This window comes from Anguilla anguilla, chromosome 12 (assembly GCF_013347855.1).
Source record: "Anguilla anguilla isolate fAngAng1 chromosome 12, fAngAng1.pri, whole genome shotgun sequence".
NCBI classification, from domain to species: Eukaryota; Metazoa; Chordata; class Actinopteri; order Anguilliformes; family Anguillidae; genus Anguilla; species Anguilla anguilla.
In genome coordinates this window covers 22,441,345-22,462,544 of record NC_049212.1, presented here as the reverse complement: position 1 = coordinate 22,462,544, position 21,200 = coordinate 22,441,345, and the positions used below count along the sequence as shown (strand labels likewise).

Below are 21,200 nucleotides of genomic sequence, written 5' to 3'. Positions count from 1 at the left end.
CATTACCCCCCCCCCCCCCAGTTCTACTAATAAGTTCATTTCCACTACACTGTACTGCTACAACATTTCATAGTTCATGCACATGCAGAAACATCGGTTTTTCTTCTGTCGTGAGTTAAATCTTTCAGATCCCTTCCAATTGGAACCAATTGAACCTTGTTTCACAGAGTAAACATTGAATCAGCGTGGACATAGTTTGATTCAACGGTAATGAAGTTAAACCTTGATTTCCCTCAAGCCTTAAATGTAATTGAATTTTTCCTGTGTGAGCTGTTTGGGATATAAAATGCTTTTGACTTCATGTACCTTGAGGGTGGAGTGGATCTTTGTTTGGATCTCTGTTTTTCCTAAAACGATCTTAAACGATATCGAAATGGATATTGATTGATCAGAACACAGCACAGATGTGGCCTTGCCTTCATCTCAGTGAAAAGTAAATCTGTTTTTGCGTGGGATAGACTTTAGTTGGTTGGAGATGGTACACATACACATGCTACACAAACCGCAAGCTTCAGTTTGTGTAGGCCTTGCATGCTCTCTTAATGGTCTCTAATCCCGTGCACAGCTGTCAGGGGGACCAAAAACAAGTAATCCGCCTTTAGATTTACTCATATTGGTTCTAAATGTGTCTGGTTGCAGTCAAATCATTTCTATTTAGGCTATTTGACGATTTAGTTCACACAAACGGCCTAGGTAAACCTATTGATTCCAGTGGTGTAGTGATAATTTACCTGTAACACTCACTCACTCTGGCTTTGAGGAAGAGTTATGGAGAGAAAGAGAACAAGCGAGGGACAAGCGTGATGTTGTGTCGCCATGGTAAAAAGTGGTTTAATCGTAGTCAGATCTTCAGTGGTCGTTCCTGAGTGCTCGACTGGCGCATAACAACACATGCATTATGGAATATCGCTGAAAGGCCTATGTAAGGATGACTTTTTTCTTGTATAATACAAATAAAAATGATCAAAATGTATTTGTGTTATTTATATGTTCGTGCTCAGTTAAGGCCAGGCAAATTAGTTCGTAGTCGATGGTCTTTCTAGCTTTCCCCAATTCCAAATTTGGCCTTAAATTAGTCTTGACCACAATCTAAGTATGAGTAACTAAAGGTGAGCTAAACAGGGGATACCGCACTTTATGCTACATGATATGCCAAATGACTTATGCAGCCTAACTGTTGTTAGATCACGTGGTAGGCTGTGTGAATGTTTATCTTACTGGAAAAGTATTTGTCAAAGTGAAAAATAAGTATTGCGCAATAGAACAGAGTCATTACAATTTGGGGGCACATTTAATTGTGCAACACAAGAATTTGTTTGGGTAGGATATGTAGACTAGCTTGGTAGCCTACACTACCTACAGAATCAATGGATAAGTTAGCTACCTGCTATTGCCAAAGCATGGTGTGATCTGTGCTGTAGCCTATTTGTATGTGCATAGTAAAATCTATACAGCCATCAAACTCTGCAAGTGGCAATGCTTCAATTATTGCAATGAAGTAAAGGCTTTCTATAGACTGCCTTTGTGGTGTTTCATGTAGCCCAGGGCTGTCTGGATCTCTAGCTGTTGAATGAGGTGTGCTTTGTTAGGGTTGGAGTGAAAACCTACAGGACCGTAGATCTCCAGGAAGAGGGTTGGTCAGCCCCAAAGTTGCCTAATCGTATTATTTTCTGTGGCAGTAGGCTACATTGTAATAACACTGACACACCAGATTGTATATGGATACGTATGCCTACTACATTGAGTAGGTAGTTTTTCATTCGCATCAATTTTTCTGTATGAATAATTATCATGATAGACTGCTACTTGTTGTAGGGTTGTGGTTGTATTAGTTTGTGACCTATTGGTGTAAGTAGCATACAATATACGTATAAAAGGTTAAGCACGCATAAACAGTATGCAATAGGTTAGGACTAATATACTCAATATTAGGTACAACCCTACAGTGTGATCTTGTATGACTTAAGCAAATGTTACTGGATTTTATGAAAAACCTTAGAGATAGTTTGGACATATTAGGCTGCATTCGATCAAAGCCCAAATTACATTAGGCTATGCCACCAAACTAACCTCTGAACACTGTCTCCATCCATCCATTCATTATCGATACCTGCTAATCCTGGTCACGGGGTGCTGGTGCAGAGCAATTAGCCTACATGCCTGGACTGTGGGAGGAAACCCACATGGACACGGAGAGAAAACATAAACTCCACACAGAAGGCCCAGGCCAGGATTTGAACCCAGGACCGTTTTGTTGTGATGATAATAATAATAATAATAATAATAATAATAATAATAATGAAAATGTAATAGGCCTACATCTTATTCAACAAACTTAAAAGCATTATCATTCTTATTGATAACTACATATCCACATACTTTTTTTCTGCAACTGACTTCCCTTTAAGGTGTCCACAGGGTGGTACTCTTGAATAACACTTTTTTGGAGGGGTCGAACAGGAACGCTTAACACTGGACTTCATGAATAAGAGGAATAGCATGTATAATGGATTTCACTATCCACGTTCACTTCAATACTGTGAAGTAGCCCACTCGTTTACAACATTATTTAATCAATGCCCTGTCCGTAAACCAGCAGAAAAATAAGTCTTCACAATATAGAGAAGAGGGGTCTAATCAATCAGACTACATATCATTCACACTAGCGTACGTGTGAGTGAAACGGAGAGCGCATACAGTTTTTGGTTAGAATGAAAGTCGCACTCTAAATATTGAGCGGTATTGCAACAGGGATCAAAGCGTTTTCAGTACATGAGGCAGCAACCTTGTAGCATTGCCTTGTCATTAATGAATAAAAAATTAATGAATAAAACATATCCAGGGAAGACCGTAATCATAATATACAAATATGTTTTATACCTACATTTATGCTAAATGGGATCATCGTGTCCAAGCACCCTGGCGCAGGTTAGTCTGAAAAAGTGGGTGGGGGAAGGGGGTGGGTGATGTGGGGGAGCGCGAGCATGCAATTGCAGCGTGGTGCGTGACATGAAGGCAAGACGAGCCTTTACTCCTGTCGCAGGCATTGGCTTCTCGCTATCTAGACAAATTAGCGAGACACCACAGAACACGGGCTACCTGAGAAAACTGTGACTGGGGAGGAATAGGGAATCTGAACGGTAAGACGATCGTTTTGATTGGATTTCAGACAAAAGGTTTATGTAGTTTGCGGAAAATAAACCGTCTGATAACAGGAACGTATGCACGCATTTAATACAGTCATTCACTTTATGAGAAAATACGCAGAATGACTTCTTTTAAAAACAAAATTTTTCTGTCGTTATGTTTCGCTGAATTTACAGAGGTTTGAGACGTAATGCTGTCTTTGTTGAGGCATATCTTTGTTCACTCGGACTACGTTTTTATTCAAGCTCATTGCATTTCACCATTGCCATTTTTTGATTATGTATTTGCTGTGGATAATTTCTTATTTAATATCTAATAATAGATAAACGCAAGATGAATCTTAGGAGTTTATAACGCATTTTAACATTTCAAAGTTGTCCACTGCAGAGGTTTCAAGGTAAATAGGGGCGCTCGGCTTTTTCAGCACCACGAATAGCTCCCAAGAGCCACAGTAGTGTACTTGTGCTGGACCGTTAAAATATTCTTTACTTATTTCAGACGGTATGTTTAACGTAGTTCTCAGTTCGTAGTTTTAGTTACGACGTCGGTCAACCTGCCTCACACTGACAAACATTTCCCAGTGAACAGTATAACAGGACAATCAAAATGAATCATGTCCGTTCTGCAATGGCGACTAACGGGTAACTTGAAAAAAATATTTATCCAGTTTGTGTGTGTGTGTGTGTGTGTGTGTGTGTGTGTGCGTGTGACAGAGATGGAGAGAGACCGAGCGAGATAGAGAGAGGGAAATATTGTTATATAGGTGTCCTTTTGGAGAAGTATTGGCTATATAAATTGTGAAGACTACAGCAGAAGATAGCCCAGTGTCGCTATTACAAAGGCATTATTTTGTGAATTTATGAAATAGCCTCCTACCTTATAGCTTATTATTTTAATTGCACGCAGGTAAACGTGCTAAAGCATTCCAAGTGCCAATGGGCATTTGTTTAACAATATCGCATACGATGTCTTTGTACGTTTTGTTTCGCTGCGAAGAATGTACAGCCAAGCAGGCAGATTAATTAACAATAAATAAAAGTCACTGAATTCAATTTTATGAGTAGCGTGATGAGCAAGGCACGTTCTCTCTGTAAAACAAAAGTAAATTCCATGAAAACTCAGTTCTTTGCCTGCAAGAAATCGAAAAAACGTGGTCGCGAAGAAGAACCGACAGGTACGCTATACTATCCCGTCGGGAGCCCGCGCCATGGAAAGAGAGAGAAAGCGAGAATCATGTCATGATTTATTGCCTATGCTTCTTCTTGTAGTCGCGAGAATTAATCGGTTTAATGTAAGAGCTGTAACAGAGACCTCACAGAAGCAGTTTTCCAAATAATAAGGCTGTAACCACACTGTCAAATAATAACATTACCTGGCCCCTTGTCCCCTGCAATGGCAGACATTTAACTAAATCATGTTGCTGCATTTTACCTTTCCTTGATTCAATCAATTCACATATCTGGATCAGGGTTAATTATTCTAATTAGATCAATGATAATTGACTAATAATCTTTACTTTTAATCTTTATGCGGCATTTTAAATTATATCTGTCTAATGCTCACATGCTCTGAACCGAAAGACCCAAACAGGAGCCGTCAGAATGCTGCACTACAGCTCTTTGTTGTGATACTGTGCTGGTAGATCAAACATTCCTTATTTTAGGTTGATCAATAATGCTTTGATGACTGAGTGGCACCATGTACATTTTATAATTTGGAGAAATGTTTGTCGCATTTCTATTTACCAGGCATCCTAAGGCATTTGTTTTTGTTATTTTGATATTGTTGTGGTAGCTTTTGACATTGCCATTCTCAGAACTTTAACATAAACATATTGTTGAATCTGAGAATGATTTTTCTTGTGGTTGATGTTGCAACAGAGATTAGGTTTCTAATGTCTTTGCGTTACGTTGTCTTAATTCAAGGTTATGAAGCCAACTATCACCTGCGCCTCCTCAGTAACACGTTGCCTTGGAGACATTTCTTCATTAGGCTGTGTTTGGAAATGCCCGAGAAATGAGAGCTCTGCTGTACCCAGAGTGGAATAGAAGGCTTCAGAGATATTTCATCAGCCAGTGGGTCCTGGTGCCTCCCTTCCAGGCATGAAGTTTCCCTGAGCGCACACGAGGTGCGTTTGTGGTGTACCCAAAATGAGCCTCTTGTTTCTCCTCATGCTTTTGCTGTCAGAGGATAATGGGTCGGCAAGCGTTGGGTTCCTGGTGGATGCACAGTCTAACGAGCGGCGGGTGGTGGCCCACACCTCTGGAGACATCATCATCGGGGCCCTGTTCTCTGTCCACCACCAGCCCCCGGCCGACAAGGTGCACGAGCGCAAGTGCGGGGCGGTGCGGGAGCAGTACGGGATCCAGCGCGTGGAGGCCATGCTGTACACCCTGGACCGCATCAACGCCGACAACAAGATCCTGCCCAACATCACGCTGGGCTGCGAGATCCGAGACTCCTGCTGGCACTCCGCTGTGGCCCTGGAGCAGAGCATCGAGTTCATCCGGGACTCCCTGGTGTCCACCGAGGAAGAGGAGGGCATGATGCGCTGCTCCGAGAGAGGCGCCACGCCCATGCGCGGGAAGAAGCCCATCGTGGGCGTGATCGGACCCGGGTCCAGCTCGGTGGCCATCCAGGTGCAGAACCTGCTGCAGCTCTTTAACATCCCCCAGATTGCCTACTCCGCTACCAGCATGGACCTCAGTGACAAGTCCCTGTACAAGTACTTCATGAGAGTGGTGCCCTCTGACGCCCAGCAAGCCCGGGCCATGGTTGACATTGTCAAGAGGTACAACTGGAGCTACGTGTCGGCCATCCACACAGAAGGTAAGCTGCTGCCTTCTTCTCTGAGAGGAATGAAAGGGCAAATCATGCACGTACTGCATGATCTGTAGCTGGGAATGTTCACCATGCTCTTGAACCTCAGGTCTTCACCAGTTTGTAATATTGAGTATCAAGCTATTCCTGAATGCCTAGGAGACATGACACAGTCTTATTCCTTAGTTTTATCATGCATCCAATGACAGATTGGGTAAGCTATTGAGAAAGATTTATAACACAAACTGAATTATTAATAAGTCAGATTAGTAAAAATATCATACAGAGGTCAGTCTAAAATGGTCTTAATTTTGTGAAAATGTAAAAATACACTTTTATTGTCATTTCTGCTGGAAAACCTTGTTTTATATCATTAATATTGTCCGATATAAGGAAAAGAATTCACAAAGAGTCTTCAGATGCTATATAATGTGCAAATCAAAATGAATTCTGTTGTTTCTGAATATTTTGATATTGAATCCCATGTGGCCTCTGCTTAAAGTAAGCACACCGCTATCCAAATACCTGGATTGATGCCCGGGGAATATACAATGTGGCTAATTTAAGTCTTTTCTCAGTGACCACGTGGGCATTGAGCCAGTCTAATGGGAAAGAATTCCCATTTAAAAAGACGGCAGTGACCCAAAACAACACTTAACACGGCATTTTGTGTCAACATTTTAGATTTTTTTCCCATTCAGCTTGTTAGAAGCCTAATTTTCTAAAATCGTTAAGACATAAGACTGTTTCATTTAAAGAATATAATGAAAGGGGTGAGGATTGTTGTGGTGAGGATTGTGGTGAAAGTTGTGAAACGACCCTCCCTCTGCTCCCGTCCATTAATAATTCTACTTCATCACTCATCAGACAGGGGTAGCATAAAATAAGGACATGTTAATCTCCCTTAGAGGAATGCCTCAGGGGCGGTTTTGATTGCTCTGTTCATTTTATCTGCCGTTATCATGTGTGGAACTGTTTTCAGGGTCCAGGCATGAGACAGTATTGCTCTGTGGAAGCTGTAGGGGAGATCTAGTGGCAGGGAGTCGGATGTATGTGCCCTCATCCCATTGTGTCAAAGACTTAAAAATGACTCTTTAAAATGCCCCTCTGGATCATAATATATGACTGTTCAACTTTTAAATGTACCCAGCTAAATAACAGGGAAAAGCCTACAGAACTTTCACAGACCTGCGGCATACATAATGAATATACTGCATTAATTAGAAGGTCCATTAAAATAAATATTTTTTTAAAAAGATGTAATTGTGCTTACTGTTCACACAAGCCAATTCCAGGATGCCAGCGAATGACTTTGTCACAGATATTTGCGTGTTCAAAAATGCGCATCAGAAAGCTCACTGGTTGCTGCTGATGTGTGCGTATTAAATGTGCGGTCGAGGGCCAGGATAAAGGAGGCAATGCACATTCTCCAGGGATGTGTTTCCATTGTGTGCCATGCTGAGATCTGTTGCAAATGTCCACTGTTTTGTTGAGTGATTGTGGCAGTGTCTCAGAAGCCCAGCTGTAACGAGAGTACGCAGATCGCTGGAGCTGCTTTAGCCTCCTCTGGAGCCCAGGCTGTGGGCTGTGGGCTGTCGCTGTGCTGTTTCCTGATGAAGAACAAAATGCCGATGCCTGAGCGTATATTCATAGTGTCACAAATGCGTCTCCGTCTTCTCCTGGCGGAGTTTGACCTTGATCGAACACGTCAAGGACATCAGAGTTCTGCTGAGCTCCTCATCAGCTCATTATTTCAGACATAATTTCCATGGTGAGGTCTTGTATAATAGAGAAAAATAAAAAAGACTTGACATCCAGTTAGAATTTTTAACATACCCTCAAGGAAAACTGTACACTGCAAATGATCTTGCTCACACAAGTCTTTTGATTATTGACTAAGTGTCATGAACGGAGGATAAAAAAAGGGGGAAAATGCAGCTCAGTAGAATAGTGAGAAGTGCCCATTTTCTGACTCATTGTTGCCCATGCTTTGGTGAAAGGAATGACAAAAAAAATCTCCCAATTCTGCAGAGAAATTCGATCTCATTCTCATCCGTGGGAGTATGTATACAATTCATAAAAGAAACAGGCTGGTTCTTACTGAATTGATTCGTTTCAGAGACTGAGGTTGGTCTAAAGAAAAGACCTTGGAGCTTTGCAAAAGAGACAACCCCAGCAGGATCTGGACTACTCAGAAGGTTCAAATGAACAGTATTAAAGGGGTGGGGGTGGTGGGGGCGAGGGAATGAGAGGTAGGGAAGGGGGAGGGAGTGTGAGATAAATAAAAGGGGAACGGAAGGAGGAAAGGAAAAAGTCAGGCAAATCTTTTAGTATTTACTGGAAAAAGGAAATGTATGTTCTTCACTGTACCAATCATATGGAACTTGCAGTCACAGTGCAACATGCACATTCGCCAGCCAGTCTCAGTCATGATGCTGAGGGTCACGAGCTGATTTACAGCAGAACCATTGTCTGTGCAAATCTTTTGATTGTGTCATTGAGCAGATTTCTGCGTGCATCTAACGACAGTGCTTTCAGCGCAACGAAGAGTGCAGTGGTAGAAAATGAGCGAACAAAAAACACCATCAAAACCTCAACATCAAAATTTTCCACCCTCTCTGTCCTGGCCAGTAGTACTCCCCAATCTGTGGTCCTTATCGATATCCAGGCAGCCGCTGCAGAGAGCACACGGGCTCTGCTGTAAAGAGATCAGCAGCGTAGCTGTGAGAAAGAGCCGCACTCATATGCATACAGCAGCCAAGCCACAGCATCTGCCTGATCTGTCTGCTGCAGCTCTCGCCAGTTATTCCCTCACAGTTACGCCTTTTTGTCCAAGGTCACTAAAAGAGGTGTCTGGAGACTGTTTATTTTAAAGGCTTTCTGTGGTCATTTCTGTGATATTAGTTGTTTTTCTATGCATATGCGTAGTACGCATGTCCAAATCCAGTTTATAAGGGGGCTAAAAACAAAATAAAGCATAAACAGTTCCCAGTTAAAGCGACCAGCTTGAGAAAGTAAACACATTAGAGCGGTTTTATTATCTTGTGGAGCAACCTTATTTCTGAGAAAATGTTCTGAGAAATGATGCGCATTGATTATTATAAATGGCCACACGTGGTCTGTTGTCAGTCAGGGTTGCTTAAGGTAATCACAGCCATATCTTGGTCTCTAAGGACCCCATCCAGGGCAACATAATTTACTCACCAGCATACTCTCTGAATATTGACTGAAGCACATCAGGATAAATGGCTGGCTCAGAGGCACCAAGGCAGTGGCAAAACTGCAACATTCAGTCTAATTATAAAGCTTAACCACTGCACCAAATCACTACCCCATAGTCAGACATGTTAACTGAATCATTAACCAGAATGCCCCAAACAATGAATAATTGCATTGGCTATGCAATGCAAAAATAATAATGCATTGATTTGGGGAAAAACAGTTTTGCCATGGCAGTATTTTCCCATTATATCCTCAATCCTGCTTTTCTCTTCTTTCATTTGCATTGTAAACTTGAAGCTGCCAAGATGGCAAGGAGATGAATAATACATTTAAGTAAAGAAGTTCTTTGATCTTTCCTTCTGCTGCACTGTACAAGAGGCTATGTGGAGATACAGCTGTGCGGTCCAGGAGGCATCACTGACGAGCATATGAACCGAACCACAGCCAGCAGTGTTGGCTGTAATGAGCTCCTGTTTAGTAGGCTACTACATCTGCATCCGCTTTGCTTTACAGCTTGATTTCTTCTGGAGAAAAACATGGGATATACTGTTATTATTCTTTCATTGGTGACATATGCTGCCAGTTATTTTACAGTGTCCATTCATTTCTTTGTCTTGTTAATATTGTAATTTTGTATTTTTTTCTCTCCACGCAGTAGTAGGAACCAATATATTTCAGCCAGACACTTACCAAAGCACATCTGTAGATTTGCTTTTCATTGCGGTTACTGTTTCCCCTAAAATAAAATGGCTCAAAATTGTACAGCTCACATTGTTTCCCCTCCAGTCTCAATTAATGTTGCAACTGCATGACAGGGAACCATTTCAGAGGTGGTAGGTCTGCTGTTTCATGTGTTGTCTTGTGGCTGAAAACAAAAACAGCTCTAAACAGCTCTAGCTGTAGGCAATTGAATATCTAATTGAAGACCTTGTCAGAGCGATCTCAGTGTCTGAAAAATTAACTCTGTTTCGTGCTGTGAGTTGCCCTGGATAAGCCGATCTGCCACACATTAAAACACTGTGTGTTACTGCAGAAACAAGAACAATAGAGAAGCTATTATTTTGTTATCCCGACAGTATACATACTGTAAAATTTTATTGTATTAATGTGTGTACTCGCACATACACACATATAAATGCAAATGCGTACATAACACGGGGAAAGACAGCCCAGTCATAAGCACTTGTTAAGGGACTGTGGTGCACAATGTTTCTCTGTGGTATCCAATGAGCAATTGCAGTCAATTCACAATTGATCTCAGTCCTCCTGATTTTCAGAACAATTCTGCAACAATTTAATTCTTTTTTACACCCAGGATTTGGGACCTCACTCTTTAAGTCAGATTCTTCACCGGTTGGAAGTGAAAATTAATGTATCATTTTAGCCATTTAATAGCTGTCCAGTGTTCCTGTGTCATTTGTGATGGTGATCGGTGATGGTGATTACCACTCAGCATTCCGGAACTGGCTTTGTCATTAACCGCAGTACGATAAGGTCAGGCAGTGACGCAGCGGTTTACCCTCCGGGGAAATGCCAGTGAGGAGCAGACATTGAGCTGCGACCATGACTGAATTTTACTTTCTGTCTCTCGCTTTAACCCTTTCCTGCCAGGCGAACGTGCCCAGGCTCTGAAGTGGAAGAGACAACCCTTTCTTTCATTCCCTTTGACAGGAAAGAAAATACACTGAACAGTTTGCTGGAATCCCTTGGGTGTATATGAACGACGCATGTCTACAGTGCCATAGGGTACCAAGCACCTTAGAGAATCACTTCAGGAAACTGTAGTGCAAATGGTGCATGGGAGATAACAGGCAAACCTGGTGCTCCTGCCTGTAACAGAGAATCACTGATGCCCCTCCTTCTCAATCCATCATCTTTAATTGGCTAAAAAAATCATTCTCTCCCCCTTCACCTCAGCTGATGTGTGGTGAGCATTCTGGTGCAAAATGGCTGCCATGCATCACCCAAGTGGCTGCCACACTTGGTGGTTGATGTGAGTTTCCCCCTGATCACTATGAAGTGCTTTGCTGCCAGTGGGCTTAAATAGGTGAATGGACTGGTGTGGCATTACATTTGGTGTCTCTGGTGGCTGCTGGTCACTGTGCAGTGGGGTTGCCTTGGAGGGAGGATTTTGTAGCTGTGGGTGCCCGCAGTCTAATGATGGAAAATGGAGGTTTCTTGAACCCAAAATGGATACAGCTATAATAGGTTCCCATTCACAGACAAATTGAAGAGCCGCCCTCTTCAGCTGAACATGATCAGCTGGATTCAACGCATAAATGACTAGTTCAGATCAGATGGTCATTAGTAGCATACAGTTGCTCAGCCCCGTTTTATTTTTATGTAACCTCGCTCTCGCACCGCTGTTGCGCCGAAGCTGCTGACGCTGAGGCTGTGAAGCGAACGCGCTGTGGTGTGACCCGCTAACGCGGCCCCAGAAGTGCTGTGTGATCCTGGCCGGCGTGGGGGCGGGCTGACGTTTGCTGACATGCTATTTCATAACCCCCGCGTTGCTATTATGGCCTGTGTGCTAGAGATTTCATTCCTCTCCTCACATGACAGACAATGACATGTGAAATTGCCTGGGTTTGTGTATCGGCAGTTAAGGATACCTCTTTAAAGGATTAAAATGGCAGGGTCAGGGGGAAAGGAGGGAGCCAGCAGGTCATCTCGGGGAGATTAATGGTGATGCATCCTCCAATCTCCCGGGCCGGGGGTCTGTTGCCATGGTAAACGGCGTGATAAGCGGCTCTGTGGGTTGAGGGAATTTTAAGTGTAAGTCATTAGCGAGAGGTTTGATGGGTGAAGTGTGCAGCGAAGTGCCAGACTGCTTCCCTCCTCCTCATCCTCATTCCCCTTCATCGGTCTGTGCTACCTGCCAATGTTTTACAGGGTTGTCCTATTCCTGGCTGTTACCGCCCCTGTACACATCATCATTGGCTCCACGACTGTCTGTTTCTTTATCCTGGACGGAGCCTGTTCCTCCCTGAAGCCTGTTCACGTCTCCTTACTCCCCTTCATTCTTATCTGTGCATCTGCCACTGCTTGGTCGTATCCAGCTGTACATTTAAATTCTTGTCCATGTTTCCGCATCTGCGCCATCGTTCATTCCCATCCCTGCACAACCCACCATGCCTTACCCTGCATATCTGCCCACATATCTGTGCTTTCCTCTTCATACTTATCCTTGACATCCTGCTATGCTTCCTCTCTTAGCTCTTTGTGTCTGCCATTCATTTATCACACTGTCTGCAGGATCTCCTAAGCCTCTCCTCATTTCAAACAGAAGAGTGACAAGATGAAGCCTTTTGCCTTTTATTCTTAAAGTATTGTGAGATTACTCTTGACAGCACAGTTAAATTCTTGAGCCTATTGTGGGTCTGCCTGGGAGTGATGTAGTGCAGGGTTAGCAAACTTGGTCCTGGAGTTTCTGGTTTTTGCTCCATCTGAGCTTGATCACAGGAGTTTGATGGATGATTAAAAGTCTGAGCCTGAGCATTGTGAACAACAAAATGCCAAGGGCCACCAGCACAAGTCGCTTGTGTTCAATAACCCTTTAAGGTGTAAGATCAGAACTGTGTGATCTTAACTGAACATTCGAATGCTGATGTTAATTATTACTAGTACTTGACAGAAACTGAGTTCTAGAACACTGACTTTGAATTTTGAAACAAAAAAAAAACAAAAAAAAAAACATTCCAAAAAAGCCTACTCTTCAGAGGAGTAGCCTGGTTAATTAAAATGAGTCCAGGTGTGTAGTTGCAGGTTTGGATGGAGCAGAAGCCTGAGTCTCTGAGTCTACTGTGGCTGCGCTGCTGCCTGAGGGAGGGAGGGATTCACTCGGCTCATCATTCACCTGCGATCTCAGTCACACTCAGCACAGTCTGCTTGCACATGAAATGTCTTTCCCTGACTCAAATCCTGTGCAACTTGTGTGCAACAGGGGTGGCGCAGAGACATATGATAGTAATTTAGCAGTGGCTAATTTACCAGTGGCTAAATTAAGGGCTAAATTTGCCATTTATCACTGCAAATGGTGAGCGAATGTGTGGCCTCCATTGGGGTTATGTAAGAGGTCCATCAAGAATTCTCCTGTTAGCCCAAGAGGCCCAGGGGAAAAGGCAGGATGTGTGAGCTTGATGAGTTTTTTTTCTAAAAGAAGCTTCCAGAATACCGTCGCCTGGGCAATGCGAGGTGCACACAGGTGTTTTGGGGGCTGTGTTAAGAACGGAAGTGCAGCTGTGAATTGGATTCCCAGACGTGGAAATTGCTATGGCGATGGTAGGGCCGCCACAGCAACTCTGTTGTGGGGGGGCGGGGGGGGCCTCCAGTCAAAGTGACAAATTACGGGAATGGAATAGGCCAGGGCCTGCCACCTTGGTGTCTGTCACCACAGCTTGAGCGCCGAGGCAGAAATGATCGGGCGTAAATTCTCTTCACCAAGAGAGAGAGCCGTGGCTTTGTGTGTGTGTGTGTGTTCCCTTTGCCCAAAATACCAGGAGCAAGTGAAGAAAGGGCTCAGTAGTTTAACTCTTGTCTTGTAAAATGCCAAAAATGGCCTTGTAAAATGCCAATTGTAGAAATAATCATTTTTTTGGTGATATCAACTTGAATTAATCTCTAATGGGGCTGTATTTAAAGACAGTTGAGACATAATGCAAACATTGTAAAAAAATAAAATAAAAACAAATTATGAAGCAGGAGGCTCAATATCAAAACAGGAGAATATGTTGAGTCTTTGGCAAGCTAAATATATGTAGGCCTACATGAGGTAGAACGTACACATAGGAGTCCATAGGTGGATCATTATTTCCCATAGAGTATTTACAACATTATTTCCCATGTTTCTTTACAGAGAGAGAGACAATGTAAAAGCTCTCTTATGTGCAATTGTGCAGGTGTGCCTGTGTGCCATATCCTGGATGGCTGCCAGATACCACAGACAATTGCTCCTTCACCCTCTCCCGTACTCGGGTTTTTAAAAAGGGTTCAATTTATTCCTCCGGCAGAGACCAGCTGTGTTGGCAGCCGTGCAGCTGGCCTGTGCTCATGCCAGCGGATTCTCTTATGGCGGTCCCAGAGAATGAAGGCCCCCATGTTTGTGTTTCACCTCCAATTTAGCGTGATCGTCCTGGCCACTGCATTCCCTCCGCGGCCATTGCTCCCTCCTGCTGCAAGAGCATTCCACCACAGCTAAACTGCAGCCACCTCCCCAACTCCGCCATCTTGGATAAGGAATTATAGATAGAGGACAGACAGGATAGACAATAGTTCTGTATCAGCGCAATGGAACATCTCACTGTGAGCATGCTAGTTCATGCTTTATTTACGCAGCCTCAATGACAAACTACAAAATGACTAAATGAACTCAAATGTATTGCATTATTTTTGTTTCATCATCCACTATACATAATACAATTCATATTCATATTCTCTGCTGTTTTATGTACATTCTATTTACAAATCAGTTGCTTCTATGGTTAATTTAGGGTTTTGCTGCTTGAAACAGCATGTACATGTGGTATCAGTGATTATGCATGGGATGGATTAGAGGGATTTTTGTATTATACATGGTGGAACATGTCTGTTCAAATTAATGTCAGCTAGAATCAGCATAAAACATTTCTGTGTGTTAAAATGTCATAACTTCATGCATTCAAGAGTCTGAACATGCCCTTATCCATTCTATATTATATTATGTCAACAAACAATATCATCTTTCTCCAGAATATCTTCATTTGAAGTAATCATTAACTTGGGTAGACTACTGTCAAGGACCTCTTCTGGTAGAGGCAGTACATTACAGTGTGGTGAACCACTGCAATTTAATCATTGATTAAATCTTTCGCTCCCAGTCTGCACTCACAAAAGCGGGAAACATGATTATATTTTCAAAAGCACATTTGTTATATTGTATGAATAATTTATGAATGCAAGTGCGGTCTGTATTTCAAACACGGTTTGTAAATCAATGCGATGCAATTTATGGTAATTCAGATTTCAGAATACTGTCAAAACACAAGCCTACTTATGATTCTTAACAGGACCTATCTGAAATACTCCAATAATTGTTCGTCTGTGGATATCATTTGTCTTTAATACAGAGCATCGGCAGCGATCCCACTCATAGGAAAGCTATACAAGATGCCACCAACCTCCAGCTGGTCTTTAGAAAGTGTATCCTGTTCCATCTCCAATGGAAGACCCTGACAATGGGCATAGAACACAAAACACAAGAGAGTAGTATTGTCTTTAATTTGCCATTCACTGGGTTCTATTCAGTTTGCAGATACAGTAGCTGCTGCTTAGCAATCATGCCCCCCTGACTCTCTTCCTCATCGTCGTCTTCATCTGAGCTTTCCTCGCCACTCTCTCAGTGTTTCTACCCACAGAATGAATGTAAGTCAGTCTGCCTGGTCTATGAGATCACCCCCCATCATCGATCTTTGATGATTAGGCCAGCCAGTGCAAGTTATATTTATCAAGATATTAGCATTTTTATTTTCTTATTGCAGACTGATTCTTCGTCACGTAATGGGTATGGGTGGCTGGGCGGAAGTGCCACACAACCCCTGGCCCTGAATCAAATGCGCATGGTGGGGAGGGCTGGGCAGGGGTAGCTTGCGCTGATGTCACTGCTGTTTAATTGATGTCGGGTTTGTGTGAGGTATAAGAGTCCCTGTGGTGCTGAGCTCATGCCCTGACCCTTTTTTTTCAGGGCTTGTTGGCTGGACTCACCCCAGAGCTGTTATTATTGGTTCCTGCGTGGGCTGGCAAAACAACCCCATCTCAGTATTTATGTATTTAATCCCATGTACTTAATAAGTGCTCATACGGCACATCTTTGTATTCTCTTGTCTACAGGGTCCTATCTGGAGCAGTTCACATGTGCTGGCTTCTCGATCTCAACATTTATTGAGGTCCCCAGATCAGTATTTATGAATTTATGATCATGTACCTGCTTATTAAGCAGTTTTACCAGGGGAAAGTTTCTTTTGTGTTTTGTGTGTCCTTGTCTGCAGCAGGGTTTTCATTGGTGTGCACCACACGCAGCAGTTATTTTTCCCACAAGCCTCTGATCTGGAGTTCAGAGCCCTTGCCGCTGCCGTACAACAAAATGGGAAATGGGAGTTTAAGATGGATGTTCTTTCAGACACACATCTAATTTGTTGAGACCCTGGTGGTATGTGCATCCACACAGTGCTGTGCTGTGGGCAATTAATTTTTACAATTAATTCCCTCAAGACGGAAAGCCTCCAATAACGAGCATGCCTCTAATCTTTTCAGAATTAGTGTTAGGGATTGTATTAACAGCTTGCAATGGCAACAAATAAAGTTGCAGTAAATTACTTTATGAGCACAATCCAGAGCAGTACAATAAGGACTTGGGGTATAGTGTTCTTTTCTCTGTTCTTAAGAAGCCCCCTCCTGCCCTATCTTCTGCTATTCTTCCCCGTAATACCAGTGGGTAGATTTTTCCGATGCACACCTCTCGCTCCATGCTATAATCTGTTTAAGATGAATGAATTCTGCAGCGGCAACATGTTGAAAACCCCCCTCTTGTGCTTTTTTTTTTTTTTTTAGCAGGGTGAGAAATGCCGGTTATGAATTCAATCTAATTTCAATTCAATTCTATAACTTTGAATAATGAATTTGAGGAACTGTTTTTTTTTTCTTTTTTGCAGCGCACACTATGTTTTAAAAATGTATTTCTGCGAGCAGTGAGCTCATGACATTGCGTAATGCAGTATTCAAATCTGAAGGCAAACCATGAGGTGGTTAGGTTAAATTCCTACCTGATGGCCAGAAAAAGGGTTATTTTCTCTGTGCTTTTAAAGGTATTGGCTCTGACACTGGTGTCATCCAGAGGGGAATGATTGGTCAGAGTTAGTAACTATCGTCAAATATCATTAAATAATTATTAGCCTCTTGACCCCAGACCACAGCACAGTATTACCTGATGTGACTCTGTTTGCATGGTTATATATAACATGGGAAATGTCAGTGTACTGCTGATAGAAATCGTTTAAGTGGCTACAAGACTCAGGAATCACCCCTGCTGCCGACTTCCTCTCTATGGCGTCTAGCTGACACTCCAGAGCTTTTTTTTTTTTTTGTTGCTTTTTTATTTTTTTATTTTTGAAAAGCTGGGTGTCACTTGCAGAGGCTCATCTCCCTTTCTTCTGCCAGAAGTAACGAGTAGCGGGCTGGTGCGAGACTTCCTGTAAAGCTGTTCCAGAGTGGCGCCCCCTTCTCCCAGGGAGGGGAGTGCGGCCGTGTCAGCCATCTGCCGCCGACTCGTCTCACTGTGAGACTAATTACAGGATTTTGCATGTAGCTGGTGGACGTAGCTTTCTTTAGCATGTAAAGGCCTTGTGCTCCTTTTTTATTTTCAGTATACTGTGTGATTTGCTGTGTCTGGATGGGCTTTAACTTGCTGTCAGCTTCAGCACCATTGCACAGACGAGGGCTATCAGGAAGCGGACAGAGAACAAGTGTTGCACTGTTGTGAAACTGCTGACTTACTCCTACTGTGACGTTGATTTACAATGTTTGCACGTTTAAACTGCTGTCAGAGGGGATTTTTTTTTCACACATCCATGCATACGGTGTCTAGAGACGATGATCTTGGTTGAATGCAGCAGGATGGACCTTTAAGTGCTGGAGTTACACTGCCACGGCTGCATGCAACTGTGTTTACCATCAAAATATTCCCCTATTGAGAAAATGTGCCTGTGAACTGAATAAGCACAGGGGCCATGATGGAGTGCCGGTGGGCTCTGGTGACAGATAGCTGAAGGCCATTTTCCTCTCCCATGCAGGGCTGTGGCGCGGAGTTGTTATTGGAGTGCGGTCGTCGGGTCGGCAGCACAGATGGTTTTCGGGCCCTGCGTTCCCTGTTATTAAGCCAGCAGCTGAAGGTCCTTCCACAGAGCCGTGCCTTTTCCGCCCCCCACCCCAGCACACAAATCCTCGCCCGTGATCAAGACGAATATCTGCGCTGCAGAGAGAGCTGCCCGGCCGTAGCTGTTACGGGGCTGGGGAATGGGGTGATGCATATTGTCCACAGTTCCTCTTTGGGCCGCAAATTGTGTTTTGTGTTTCACTGGAGTGCCACAGGCTTTTATTCCTTTATTCTTGCCCAGGGGAATAGGGGATTTCAGAGGTTGTTCTGTTTCGCTGTGGCCGCGTAGCAGTGAAAGTTGTATTCTCTGTGCAAAGGGACGCCGAGATCTTAGACTGTACGGGCTATGCCGATGGTGGAGCCCCGTCTCATCGCTAGAGCCGCGGCTACCGCTATGTGTGATGATGCTTGCGATCGCTTGGCTCGGAGCACCACTCCCGCCTGCCGCGCGCTTGATCTAACGCTGATCCAGCGCACGGCCTGGCCAGTCGTTCCTGACAGATCATCTGTGCAGCGCCCTCAGGCAGACTGAAGTATCCACAGATCGATGCTTATTCTCTTTATAAAGCACGACTTGCTCATCATTTCTCAATCGATCTGTACCTGGAACGTGAGCGTTGTTGCATGTACCGGAGGAGGGGGGTAATGTGGGGGGGGGGAGAGCCGGGCCAGCGCTGAATGGAGACACGCTGTACTGGGCCCTGCCGCACCTCCTGTCCCAGCTCTGTCAGATGTGTGGAGATTTGGATGGGTCTCCGCTCACTCACAGGAGAGCACAGCCTCATGGGTCACTGAGAGCGCGCCTTCCCCAGGCCTCAGCTGTAACAGACACCTCCTGTAACAGCTCTGGGGAATGCGTCCTCAGCTTAATGTCGTACAGACAGACAGACAGACAAACAGACAGACAGACAGACAGACAGAGGAAGCGACGGTGAGCGACACCGCTCTCCAGCTGCAGACGCGTGATTCTGCGGGCACGTGTCCGCGGGAAGCTTTTACCGACAGGGCTACGGATCGCTTTCACAGCTCTGAAAATAAATCTGACTCGATTTCATATTTGCTCCGTTTTCCTTTTTATGTTTGCCAGTTTAACAGGAGGTTTCCGTGGGTTTGGAGTCCAGACATGTCAGATTTTCCACACCTGGGTCCAGTCGTGAACCCACGTCCGATGGCACCGACACAGTGGTTTCTATGGCCACGGTCCTCCGCCTGAGCGGTTTACTGCGTGCGGTGGCACTGTGCGCAGAGCTGCTATCGGCCTTGCCTTGTCCTCTCGGCCCTCATTTACTCCCCGGTTAAATCACGCTCCTTATTAACCGTTTTCATTCTTATCTCAATCCAATTTCAGCTGCAACATTTGCAGCAGAATTGATTTGAATTGAATTAATGCCGGGTCTGCACTGGACCCGAATGACAGCCCTGATTAGCGACATGGCTGATAAATCGCTAAATCGTTATGCTGTCACCTTACTGCTATGGGGGTTTAATGCCACCATCTGTGTGATCTATATCAGTTATTCCCTCTAATTTCTCTAATCTGCCACACCGCTGCAGATTTGCTCACAGACTAAATAATTTCTGTCCGTTTGAAGTGTTCAGTGGCCATTATGAAAACAAAGCCACTGATCATTGTTTCCACTTAATGGCGTTCGGCAGTCTGTCTGTGTGATCTCAGTTAGCCTGCTGAATATGAAGCTCTGCTTTCATGTTTCTAATGAGAGTCACATCAGAGAGTAGCAGAGGACCAAGTAATGGTTGTTAAAACAATTCCTTCCAAAAGTCCTCTGAGGAGATGCCCATGTTGATATGTGTTTGGGGTTTTATCAGTGCCTCTCCAAGCTATTTCTTGCTGTGTATTGATTAAAGTCTACTCATCCTCTTAGTTAATTTGACTGTCTTTCAAGTCTATCTGGTTCTCTGTTTAACTCTAAAAAAACAAGGTTTTCTGTCTCCCTGTGATATTGACTGGTGGGTTAGCTCAGAGTGAAGCACTAAAATCACTGGTGAAAGGAAAGGGAACACTTCTGTTAAATGGCACACTTAATAAGCCCTGTGGCAGCTGACAGATGTATTGCCGCTGATGTTGCTTGTGCTGAGGGTAGACCACGGACTGTCGTTGCTGTTGTTCCCGTCAGTGTCGTATCAATTCCTCAAGGGCACCTTCATTCATTAGACCTCTGCAGCATGAGTATATGTATACATGGACATCTGCACAGGAGGCAATAGCATCACAATAGTCCCATCTGTCAAGGGTTCTGAGCCAGAAGCAGTGCTGTTTTCCTTAATCCCTGTTCTAATCCCATTTTTAACAAACCCAGTACCACTTCTGACAGACAGCACTCTTATGAACAGTGTGGGTAAATGCATGAAGCCAGTGGACCTTTGTGGATCTTCAGTACTCTTTGTGAATACAACAGCCGCCAGAAATGCAGTCTTGATATAAAAGACGAAAAAGTAAGATTGTACTGTATGTTGTGTGGTCTTGGGAACAGTTACTGAATGGACGTTTCTTGAAAGCGGCCGTATCTCTTTAACCAGATTCCGGCGTTCCCAGGGATCCAGGGGAGGGGAAACCCCCCCCCCCCTTCTCCCAGCTTGACACATTTCTTAGCGATCCGAGGCCCACTGTTCCATTTTTCACAGTTGACACCAGAGGCCATCAGTATCCTCAGCCTGCTGGCTGTGTGTAGTGTTATTCCATGCCAGTGAATTCTGGTTAGTTTGCAGATCCTGAAGAAGTGCATCTTAATTCAGGTTCTCTCCACCCCCCCCCCCCCCAAAGGAAACTGAATTTGATTTGGTTACCAGAGCCTACAGTATGTGCAAGTTCTGGGAGCATTGGATGTTTGTACGCAGTGTTTTGATGTGACATGTCGCTGTAGTTATCCTTCTGTATGCGTTATTATTGTGAGGCTCTGTCATTGATGAGTTTTTCTTTTCTTACGAAAGGCTTCTCCTGCTAGTTAAAGGTCCATAAGATGACTCTCCTAGCTGTGTGTGGTGCACACCCAGTCTTCACACATTAAAAAATTGTTATCGAAGTAAACTTGTTCAAAGAAAAAACTTTAAAAAAAATCTTAATGAAGAAATAATTATTTTTCCCAAA

At 43.7% G+C, this 21,200-nt stretch overlaps 1 protein-coding gene across 1 annotated transcript in view; it reads left to right on the top strand.

Annotated features, from left to right (window-relative positions):
• The first annotated feature begins 2,977 nt into the window (after nt 1-2,977).
• Nucleotides 2,978-21,200, top strand: part of grm5b (glutamate receptor, metabotropic 5b) — a 74,792-nt gene continuing 56,569 nt past the window's right edge. Inside the window, exons 1-2 of the mRNA XM_035383725.1 lie at nt 2,978-3,140; nt 5,073-5,976. Of these exons, the coding sequence (XP_035239616.1) occupies nt 5,298-5,976 (679 nt within the window). The 5' untranslated portion in view covers nt 2,978-3,140; nt 5,073-5,297. The remainder of the gene's footprint in view (nt 3,141-5,072; nt 5,977-21,200) is intronic.